Source organism: Schistocerca serialis, chromosome 9, assembly GCF_023864345.2.
Source record: "Schistocerca serialis cubense isolate TAMUIC-IGC-003099 chromosome 9, iqSchSeri2.2, whole genome shotgun sequence".
NCBI classification, from domain to species: domain Eukaryota; kingdom Metazoa; phylum Arthropoda; class Insecta; order Orthoptera; family Acrididae; genus Schistocerca; species Schistocerca serialis.
In genome coordinates this window covers 33,276,696-33,289,229 of record NC_064646.1, presented here as the reverse complement: position 1 = coordinate 33,289,229, position 12,534 = coordinate 33,276,696, and the positions used below count along the sequence as shown (strand labels likewise).

General features: G+C 41.2%; 1 protein-coding gene across 1 annotated transcript in view; it reads right to left on the bottom strand.

Moving 5' to 3' along the window:
• Positions 1-12,534, bottom strand: part of LOC126419301 (acidic fibroblast growth factor intracellular-binding protein) — a 101,129-nt gene that overhangs the window by 63,000 nt on the left and 25,595 nt on the right. Inside the window, exon 5 of the mRNA XM_050086476.1 lies at positions 5,914-6,021. Within this exon, the coding sequence (XP_049942433.1) occupies positions 5,914-6,021 (108 nt within the window). The remainder of the gene's footprint in view (positions 1-5,913; positions 6,022-12,534) is intronic.

Genomic DNA, 12,534 nt, shown 5'->3' with positions numbered 1-12,534 from the left:
CTGTTTCAGAAAAAAAATGTGTTGCATTACTTATTGAACTGCCCTCATATATGGGTTACTGTAAAAACAGAGACAGGTGGGCCCAGAAAGGAAGTGGAACAGGTAGCTCTAAATACGAATGAGACATTGGTAGCAAATGCATGTAGTGCTGCAAACATCTTACACAAGTACTTTGTTTCTGTTACAGGCAGCATGTGTTTATCAAGCTCAGTAAACAATGCAAAGTAATATCTGAGACCAATCTCTACAAATAACTTCAGTGAAATGAAAACGACACTCACTTCTCCCAAAAAAGTTGCATCCATCATAACAGCCTTAAAACCAAAGTATTCTTGTGGTTAAAATCAAACAATGGAACATTCAGGATGGAATGTAACAATATTATGAAAAGGAAAGTTATTCATCATACAGCAGAGATGCTGAGCCACAGATAGTCATAACAAAAAGGCTTTCTGTTGTGCCTATCTGCGACTCAGCTCTCTGCTATATGGTGAATAGCAACTTTCTTTTCACAATATTCCAGCGGTTATGTTAAAATATCAGTGAAGTTAATCGAAGAGTGTTCATGTGAGTTGAGTTCTATCTACAAGTTATTTGTGGAATCAGTCTCTTATCACTGGAACATTTCCAGACTGGCGAAAATATAACCAAGTTAAACATCTTTACAAGAAGGGGGATGAAGAGATACTATTAAACTATCAATCAATTTCCACTTTTGCCGGCTTTTCCAAAAACATTTGAAAATGTTGTGTTCAGCCATCTTACGCATCTGACTGCAGATAATACACTATTCAAGTCACAGTTTGGGTTCCTTAAGGGTTCTGATATAGGGAAGGCTATCTACATGTGCAGTGAGCACATACTTAATTCATTAGGTAACAAATTAGAGGCTATTGGCATTTTCTGTGACCTATCAAAAGCCTTTGTCTGTGTGAATCACAGCATTCTCTTTAGTAAATTAGAATATTACAGTGCTGCAAAATAATTCAGGTGGTCTCTAACTAATGGGAAACAAAAGGTGCTGTTGCAAAACACCTGTGGAGTATGCAATCAATCTTCATCTGATCGGGAATTAATTACATGGAGTGTTCCTTAAGGTTCCACCTTGGATCCATTGCTTTTTCTTGTATATGTTAATGACCTCTCATCTGTTATGTTGCCAGACGTTATGTTTATTTTGTTTGCAGATAATACAAACATTTGCAATAAATAGCAACTCAAGTACAGATTTAGAAATGGCTGCTAATCAAATTTTCACTGACATTAATAAATGGTTTAATGCCAATTCACTTTCATTAATCTTTGAAAAGAACCACTATATGCAGTTCAGAACTTATAAGACTGCAGTTGCCAGTCCCTCTCCATGTGTCATGCACAGGCTGTGGACACACCACAGGGAGACAGGTCAGTACACAAGATGGGACACCACCAGAACACTGCAAGAGGCTCCTAGAAGAGCCACTGTGTCTGATCAGACTGTCACGAACAGGTTATGAGAAAGTACCCTTACGACCCAGACATCCTGTTTGAGTATCCTACTTGACACAATGTCTTGCAGCTCGCCTTGTTCTGCTGCATCCATGTGAACTGGCAACTTCTTCACCGGTGAAACACATCATTCACAGATGAGTCCAGATATTCTCTGACATAAGGTGACGATCATGTTAATGTGCCAAGACCCGTAGTGAGCGGTACCTGCTTGACCATGAAGTTGACATTTTCGAGATTCTGTGATGCTGTGTGGAAGCTTCAGTGCTGACAGCCATACAGATCTTGTCATTACCTTCGGCTACCTTACCACCAGGTACCACCTGTTGGACCATGTGGTGGCTGTTGTCCATGTGGCACACATCAGCAGTGATGTCTTGTGAAGCCTGGACATTGAAGTAATGGAATGGCTGGTGGTGAGTCCCAACCTAAACCCCATCATGCATATGTGGGACACTTTTGATAGCCATGTTCATAGTTTCCCTGTTACACCACAGACTCTCCAAGAAATCTCATGGGCTCCCAATGAAGAATGGTAACTGATACCACAGGGTGACATCCGTAGACTTAGACGGAGCATGCCACACAGGTATCAGGCAGTGATGAATGTTCACAGAAGGCATACACATTATTGGAGCTCTCAAAGTCCAATGAAAACCTCCCAGGATGACGGGATGAATGATGGTTTCCACTTGTGTTTGACACTTGTCATACATTTCAGTTCTTTTTATGGAAACTATTGAGGATGTAATGATGTTTCATTTCATATTTAATTTGTAAAATACAAAGGTATAAATTTGGTAACATAGGCAACATTCAATTATTGCTCAGTGGAGTATGACACACTCAAAGTCATGTTCCACTAAATCTTCTGAGCAGTGTATTACAGAACATATTTCTATTATAGCAATAAAAACCTTCTCAGTATCTTTTCAAACATGCACAGGTGAATAATTAAATTTGGGAAAAGGAGGGTGCGAACCATCTCTACATCAAACCAGCTCCAAATTGTAAATCTGCATCTCTATCCACTAGACTACCATACACTTCAGCACTTTCGGTTCTTAATTTATGTGATCCTTTGAAGGCATTAATCAATGACATCATTAACACACATTTAATTATAACAATTTGTACTAAGAAGGACACATTTTTGATACAATGTCACTGCACCATACATTCGTGAAACATAAGTTATGATTCAAAAACAATGAAATATAGGCCCACACATTCCCAAGATTGTTTAAAGTACACTGCAGTAATTTCATTGGGAAGCTGTTACACATCCTCCTTACAGTCCTGTCCTCCCCCAAGTAACTTCCGTATTTTTGGAGCCCTGAAAAGAAGATATTTGGGGCCGTCGATTTGCTTTGGATGAAGAGGTACATGCCTGGGTAAAATCATGTTTCCGTAGGCAACCACAAACGTTTTTGCATGAAGGCACTGACCATCTTGTCTCACTGAGTGAGGTGGCGCAGTGGTTAGCACACTGGACTCGCATTTGGGAGGACGACGGTTCAATCCCTCGTCCGGCCATCCTGATTTAGGTTTTCCGTGATTTACCTAAATTGCTCCAGGCAAATGCCGGGATGATTCCTTTGAAAGGGCATGGCCGACTTCCTTCCCCGTCCTTCCCTTCTCCGATGAGACTGATGACCACGCTGTCTGGTCTCCTCTCCCACAGCAACCCATCTTGTCTCCCAGTATGAGACTATGGTGATTACATGTGAAATAATAGACATTTACTTACTTTTTTGCCATCTGTCTCATTTTCATTCGATTGCCCCTTACATACAGGGTGTCCAAAAAAGCACCGACAAGCTTTAGGGACAGAACAAGAAAAAAATGTCTAGTAAACATGGGCTCTAAACTGCATACCTTAAGGGCTATGAGCACTTATTCATCTTTGATAATGTCAAACAGATCTCTTCTACTTGAAGGACTTGGCTTTCCATATTTTGGGAGAAGAGAAAAACAGCCCAGTAAACATGGAGCTTAAAATGCATACTGTAACAGCTATGGGCACTTGATCATCTTCACTAATGTGAAACATGTAGTGCTCATTGCTCTTAAGGTATGCATTTTAGATTCCATGTTTACTGGGCATTGGTTTCTTGCTTTTGTCCACACCACTTCCTCACTAAATATGGAAAGCAATGGGCTTGGAATAGAAGAGATGTATTTCATAGTATAAAGAAGAACAAGTGCTCATAACTCTTAATGTTTGCATTTTAGATGTCTACTAGAATTTTTTTCTTTTCTCAGTGTAAGGAACCAGTCAACAAACTTGATTAGTGTTTTTTGTGACGTCCTGTAATGTATCTAAGGGAAAAAAATCATAATAGTTTTGGTCCTTGCACCAAGTCAGTAAATGAATCAAAGCCATCTACCTAATCATTCACTGACCGTACACTAAATTGTATTTTCCAAAATCGTTCCAGTTTCTCCTTCCAATCATCCCATGAAAACCAAATTGACAGGTAATAAAGTAAGTGACTGTAGGATATAAAATCGACTAAAATTGATTAACATAGTAAAAGTGATTAGACCTGACAGGATACCTATGTGATCGCACACAGAGTATGCTAAAGAATGTGTTCGTTTTCTACCAGCAGTCCATCGAATGTTGGAGGAGAAATGAGACATTCCGAACAATTACAAATAAGTGCAGGTCATTTCCCTTTTACAAGAGAGGCTGTCAAAAAAGCCCAATCAACTATGAGCCTATATCACTGACGTCAGTCCGTTTTAGAATTTTGGAATGCAGTTCATGCGTTCCAGTTTCCGGAAGTTGAAAATCTCTTCTGTAGGAATCAACATGTATTCCACAAACAACAATCTTGTGAAAACCAATTTGCTACGTTCACCCCCAAGACCCAGAAAGCACTAGATACTGGAGTCCTGATTGATGCTATGTGTGTTGATTTCTAGGACACATACAATACAGATCTGCACTGTTGCTTCAATAACAACAAAATACAAGTGTGGGGAATATAAAAACAGCTTTGTGGTTTGGTTCAAGAGGTCCTGGCAAATAGAGCACTGTATGTCATTCTTAACTGAAAGAAACTGTCAGGAGTAAAAGTTGCTTCATGTCCACCTCCAGGGGGTTAAAGGACCACTATTATTAACAGGATTATAAGTGACCTAGTGGATAATATCAAAAGTCCCATGATGCTGTTCACAGATGATGGTGGGTTGTACAGAGGAATCATAATGCTATGATGCTGTAGAGAAATGCAGAACGGCCTGTAGAGAACTGACAATCATTGCATAGATTGCTGACCTTCAACATTAACAAATTTAATGTACTGCACACCAATAGGCTGTGAAGTTACTGAAAACAGCCACACCCATAAAATATCTCTTAGTACGCATACAGTGGTTTAAAGTTGAATGATTGCATAAAACTAATGATAGGGCAGGCAGATGCCACATTATAATTTGTTGGTAGAATCCTTAGCAAGAGTGGTCCACTCATAAAGGCGACAGCTTACAAAAGATCCGAAGAAGAATGGGGCATTTCATCATTGTTTAGTTTGGTAAGCACAAAAGTGTTACAGAGATGCTCATCAAATTCCAATGGGAAACACTAACAGAGAATTATTGTTGAAATTCCAAGATCATACATTCTTAGAAGAGTCCAATGTATTGATATCTCCTACATAATTTGGAGAAAAAGTATGAAAGTAAAATCAGAGTTTTAAGCTCACACAGGAGCTTATTAACAGTTGCTCTTCCAGCACGCTACTCACAACTCCAATAGGAAGGGGAGAAGCAAACATGGACACAGAAATAAGGGGCAGTGTATTACTCTCTGCCACACACTGTAAAGTTATTGTGAAGTGTAGATGTGGATATTTGAGTTATCTTTTCAACTCACATGGGAGCTTAACAAGTATTCTGACTAAAAAAAAAAAAAAACACACACACACAGATACACATGGAATACCTTGTTCAAAGCGCACATAGTTTTCAAAAATTGTTTTGTGTGTGTTAATAATACACAATTATGTTAACTGTAACTCTTTAGTGCCTGCCGCCCCCCCCCCCCCCCCCCCCCCGCCAAAAAAAAAAAAAAAATTGTGCAAAAAAAAAACATTCTACAGTAACCCTGTATCTCACATATCACACATTATAATGCATAACTTCAAACATTGCAGTGGTTCTATTTTATTTACACACAATTACAAAAATAAACTGAACTTTTCATATTAAATTTTCAACGTTACATCAGTGACTCAGTACAGTATTTTGCACAAAATCTGCTGAGGCATGTCTTTAATATAAATGTTTGTTCAGGAAACTTCATTCTGGTCTCCAAAGTGGATCGAATACCAACAACAGAAACTGAAACATTGCCACCACCACAAACAACAACAACCATAGTTATAATGCACCATTATATCTGTAGAATGCACTTACTTTGCTGTTTCCTCATGAAGTAAGAAATGTTTCTGAATGTTTCGTACAAGTGGTCCAGGCATCTCCTCAACAGTTTTAAACACTCTTTTCACATTATCAAACTGCCTCCTGCAATATAATAAAATAAATACAGTATCACAACTAATCTGTAACCACAAAAAAAAGAATATATATATATATATATATATATATATATATATATATATATATATATATATATAGTTATAATAGAGGGAAACATTCCACGTAGGAAATATATATCTAAAAACAAAGATGATGTGACTTACCAAATGAAAGTGCTGGCAGGTCGACAGACACACAAACAAACACAAACATACACACAAAATTCAAGCTTTCGCAACAAACTGTTGCCTCATCAGGAAAGAAGGAAGGAGAGGGAAAGACGAAAGGATGTGGGTTTTAAGGGAGAGGGTAAGGAGTCATTCCAATCCCGGGAGCGGAAAGACTTACCTTAGGGGGAAAAAAGGACGGGTATACACTCGCGCACACACACACATATCCATCCACACATATACAGACACAAGCAGACATATTTAAAGACAAAGAGTTTGGGCAGAGATGTCAGTCGAGGCAGAAGTGCAGAGGCAAAGATGTTGTTGAATGACAGGTGAGGTATGAGTGGCGGCAACTTGAAATTAGCGGAGATTGAGGCCTGGTGGATAACGGGAAGAGAGGATATATTGAAGAGCAAGTTCCCATCTCCGGAGTTCGGATCACCCTGTGGCTAAACATGCCTTGGTGCACGGCCAGCACATCTTGGCACAGTGTTACACCGTCCGGGTTATCTGGATACTTCCTACTAACACCAACCTATCCGAACTCCGGAGATGGGAACTTGCTCTTCAATATATCCTCTCTTCCCGTTATCCACCAGGCCTCAATCTCCGCTAATTTCAAGTTGCCGCCACTCATACCTCACCTGTCATTCAACAACATCTTTGCCTCTGCACTTCTGCCTCGACTGACATCTCTGCCCAAACTCTTTGTCTTTAAATATGTCTGCTTGTGTCTGTATATGTGTGGATGGATATGTGTGTGTGTGCGCGAGTGTATACCCGTCCTTTTTTCCCCCTAAGGTAAGTCTTTCCGCTCCCGGGATTGGAATGACTCCTTACCCTCTCCCTTAAAACCCACATCCTTTCGTCTTTCCCTCTCCTTCCTTCTTTCCTGATGAGGCAACAGTTTGTTGCGAAAGCTTGAATTTTGTGTGTATGTTTGTGTTTGTTTGTGTGTCTGTCGACCTGCCAGCACTTTCATTTGGTAAGTCACATCATCTTTGTTTTTATATATATATATATATATATATATATATATATATATATATATATATATATTTCTGAGTGGAGGACTGATATGCAAGCTGGTCCTTGTAATTACTCATCACACAGTGATGAGGTAATTTTAACTAACTATTATGCACAAATAATACTGAACCCATCTTAAGTAAATCATTGTAACCACTTTAAACTCTGAATCAGACCTTATGTCAAGCTCTGATGACTTACAGGATCAGCATTTACAATTAGTATAATTTGCAAGTAAGGAACATATAAAATATACCTTTCAAATTAACAGTTTTATGAAAACAATAGATTGCCACTGACCATAAAATGACACATTGTGTTGCAGACAGGCACGATGAAAGGCTTACAGCTTTGAGCTTTCAGCCAAAAGCCTTCTTCACACAAGCAAGCATACATCATGTACACATTATTGCTACATCCAACCAGAAAGCAACTGTGCATTGTACAGAAAGCAGCAACCCAGAGTGGGGTGGAAAAATGGGACAGATAATAAGGTGTGTGGGGGTGAAGGGGAGCGGGTGCAAGAGGAGACAGCACTGCCTGGCGGAGCATGCAGTGACTAGATGGTAGCAGGACAAGGCTGCTAGATGCAATCCCAGATCACATGATCTGGAGTGCAACATAGGGGAGTGGGTAGAAACTGTTGGGTGTGGGTTGTTGTTAGTCATACCAACATAAAAAGCTGTGCAATGATTCCAGCAGAGTTGGTAATGACATGGCTACTTTCACAGGTGGCCTGGGCTCTGATGGGGTGGGATAAGTCTGTGGGAGGAATGGAATAGAAAGTGTTGTGTGGCTAGACTGGGCAAGTATTTCAACTCGGTCTTCCACAGGAATATGATTCCTGTGGGCAAGCAATTGATAATGAGAGTGGCACAGGGATGGAATAGGACGTTGTGGAAGTTGGGTGTGGGTGATGGAAGACCACTTTAGGAATGGTGAGTAGGACCTTGGACAGGATGTCCCTTATTTCAGTGCATGATGGTACATATTCAAGGGGGTGCTCTTTGTAGCTGGTTCTTAGTGTGGTGGGAGAATTGAGGCTGTGTGGGGTATGGCACGCAGAATCTGTTTGCAGACTAGGTCTGTGCGACATTTCCTGCCTCTGAAGGCCATTGTGAGACCTTAAGCATACTAGGCAAGGGAGTTCTTGTCACTTCATTGAGTGGCCAGACCATATGGGAAGGATTTTTTGGTGTGCAAGGGATGGCAGCTGTCAAAGTGCGGCACTACTGGTGGCTGGTGGGTTTAATGTGGACAGATGTGTGGATGGTGTCATCAGAGAAAATGAAACCAACAACTAGGAAGATGGGTATGCTCGTTTGAGGACCAGGTAATGGGGGTGGTAAGGTGTTGAGGCTGTGAAGGAATGATGATACGGTGTCTTGGCCCTGAGTGAAGATAATGAATGAACCTGAACCAGACAAGGGATTAGGGGTTTGGGGACGCTAGGAAGGTTTCCTGTAAATAACCCATTAATAGGTTGTCACTAGAGGATTTGTTTGTGTACTTTTCCTTTAAAAGAGAAGTAGTTGTGTGTTAGGATGTAGTTAGTTAGGTGTATGAGGAATGAGGTAGTGGGTTTGGAGTCTGAAAGACATTGGGAGAGAGAGAGATCAATAGCGGCAAGACCTTGGGCATGAGGTATGCTGATGATAGGGAAGTGGAGTCAACAGTGATGAGTACTAACCCAGAAGGTAAAGAAGTGGGGATGGAGGAGAGTCAATGAAGGAAGCAGTAGATATCGTTGATGTGTAAGGCTAGATTTGGGGCAACTGGATGGAGGTGTTGGTCAATGAGGGCTGAAATTCTTTCAGTGGGAGCACAATAACCAGCTACAATGTGATGTTCAGGATTGTTAGGTTTGTGGATTTCAAGGAGCATGGAGAAGGTGAGTGTGTGGGAAGTCATAGGGATGATAAGGAGGGAACCTGATTGAAGGATGAGGTTCATGGAAGGGTCTAAGATTTTAAGAAGGGATTGAAGGTTATGTTGGACTTCTGGGACGTGATCACTCTGGCAGAGTTTAAAGATGGAGGAGGCACTTAATTGGCAGCAGGCTTCTGGCAGATAGTCACTGTGATTACCAAAGACAGTGGTGGAACCTTTAGCTGCAGGTAGGATGGTAAAGTCAGTATCTGTTTTTAGGTCATGTCTGGCTGTCCTTTCTTCTGCTGAAATGTTGGTGTTCTTAAGAAGGGACATGTGGAAGGCTGGTGAAGTTAAGTTGGATGTACGTAATCCCTGAAATGTGACTAGGGGGTGTTTAGTGGCGGGGGGATGGGGGGGGGGGGGGGGTCAGCTTGATGGAGGTATGAACTGGAAGAGTCGGGGTTTGATGTTGGGATTAGGTTGGCTTTGGTCAGAGGGATTGGAGGCAAAGAAGTGCTTCTACTGCAAATATCAAGAGAAGGAGGTAGGTCTTCGACAAGTCCCACAAGGTTAAATTTGGGTTTAGGGCTGAAGATGAGCCCTTAGGATAGGGCTGAAACTTCAGGGGATGGGGCTGAAGATTTTTGTGGAAAGTTTAACAGCACTGTTCTGGGATAGTTTTGGCTCTGGATTTAGTGGAGTTTTGTAGGGAGTTTTAGGAGTTGTGGCAAGGTGAAAAGGTCAGACAGGCTAGGTCTGGGTGTTGGGTGGGGTTGATGAGGAGGGGATAGAGGTTAGGTTGGGTAGTCATGCACCAAGGCAGGAGCAGCATTTCAGTATGTTCAATAACTTATGGAAGTGGTGCCTGGAATGGTCTTCTAGGTGTTAGAGTGCAAGGGATTCAATTTCAGAGATGTGAAGTATGTAGCAGGGACTGCACAGTAGTAGTATCTTGTGAAGTGAGCAGAGGTGGTTCTGGGACGCCTGTGACATGGAGATGTGTTTTTGCAATACCAGGTTTGTGAGGGACCAGGACTGGAAGAATCTGAAAATGTGAAGGTCATTATGAAAGAAGGCATGGGATCCAGAGAAAGGAAAGGAATTTTTAAGGTTAGGCCCTTTGGGGGGGGGGGGGGGGGAGAGGGGGGATGATATTCTATTTTAGGGAGCATTTAAGGAACAGAATGTAGACTGGGCTTTAGCCATGGCAAAGGATACTTTCCTGAACTGGTGCAAAAAGATGGAGTGGGGGTCCATTGGAGCAAGGATGGCATTAGGGAAATGCGATATGATGTAGGAAATGGGCAAATGAAGGCATTAGGTGTTGAATAACAGAAAAAGACATACACAAATAAATACAGATATGCACAAATAACTAAAAAACTCACAAGTACATGAAAATAGTATGAAAATGTGGACAATACAAGGAAACACGTGGGGTATGGGAGTATGCACGTGTTGCAGTAAGGGAAATGAGAGGGGGATGTGGGATTGGTTAGGTCAATGTTCACAAGTTTATGTGACACAGATAGGTGTTGAAAATAATGAGCGTACATATGCAAGAATGAGAGGGCAAATGTGATCAATAGGAATAATTACAATTATTGGCAGGAAGAATTTGGGGCATGAGAAACTACACCAATGATCAGCACAGTTACACAGCCGCGTGTTGCGCACAAATGAGACAGTTGATAGAGTGTGAGCAGTTTGGAAGGTGACAAAGAAACACAGGAAAGCAGAGAAAGAATGGACAGTGAGCAGAGTAGTGCTTTAGAACAGAGCTGAAAATGTGACCTACACACATGGCTGCCTGCAGGCACTGTGGGCACTTGAATGGCCTTGCGGACACAATGTGTGCACAGCTTAAATTCCCTACTCGTGAATAGGACCAAAGACTGCCGACAATGAATGATCGAGATCTAATGCTTGAGTTAGTATTCACATAAGACATTGGAAGTATTCTTTTCACTGTCATATTATTATAGTAGGATGATGGAAACATAACATGTGTAGTATGTGCAGAAATGTAGCCTCCTTATTGTTACAGAAATGTACCATCAGATGAAAAATTAATAACGTTTAGCTTATAAGAACTCTTCCCTGAAGAAAAGCAGGTGAATTTACACTAGTGCACATGCTTTTAAGCAGCAGTTTATGATATAAGGCTTTCCATATCAGTTATTAGGTTGTAAAATAGTTTTGTTGTTTTGCTATGATTGTCAGTGAGGGAAATTTTTGTGACCAATTTGTACTTAATGTTCCACTTTCCTCTGAACTCAAATGTACCGTTTTCGCTTCATTCGAAAACTCTAAAGGGAGACTACATCAGCAGACGATGGATAATCTATTGACCTCCTGCAGGTCAATTGAGGCATAACACAGTGACAAAGAAACAAATAAAGAACAATCTTTTCACTTCATTGGTTGATTGATTCAGAAGGAGGGGACCAAACAGCAAGGTCATTGGTTCCATCGGATTAGGGAAGGATGGAGAAGGAAGTCGGCCATGCTCTTTCAAAGGAACCATCCAAGGATTTGCCTGAAGGAAATCACGGAAAACCTATATCAGGATGGCCAGACACGAGTCTGAACCATTTTCCTCCTGAATGTGAGTCCAGTGTGCTAACCACTGCGCCACCTCACTCGGTTACACTTTGTAATGCCATTAATGAACACAGCAGCGCCACAGAGTAATACACTGCATAGGTTGACAGAAGGTACAAGCAGTACAATACATTACAAATTTCACAATTCTGTCATTCTGTTTAGCGGAAAACTGGGTTAGGGGATTTCAGGCATCAACAAAACGATAAGAAAGTATCACTCTCATAGACATAATATCCTGGTCACAAATACAACACCGATGTAAAGTAATAAGCAAAAAACAAATGCTTCCTTTTTATTAAAAATCTACTAACTTAGCACACGTAATATTACTGGGAATTGTTAAGTTTGGAGCAGACACGTCTTGTCGCACGGGTGCTGGTAACGAGCGATATTAGCTGAGAAGTGGAGGGGGAACTGCTGGCTGACAGTGCCCACGTGCAGGTAGTGCGGGTGCACACGAGTGGCCACACCCACGTTAGCACATTTGCCCACCACTGCTTTAGAAAGTGGTAACAAACAAAAACATCACTGGGTTGGGGGATGGGAGAAAAGCCAAAAGGCAAAATCAAACAATGGAAAGTCCGGATTGGAATATAAATACTATTATAATAAGGACAGATTAATACTCATCGTAAACATGACAAGGTAAGTTACAGGATGACATGGTGAAAATACTGTTACACATTTGAGCTTTCCACCAAAGTATTCTTCAGAAAGGAAACACACACACTTTCAAACTAGCAAGCACACCCCACACACACATGACCGCTATCTCCAGCCAGAATAAAACTGCAGTGACACGAATTCTCTTGCCCAG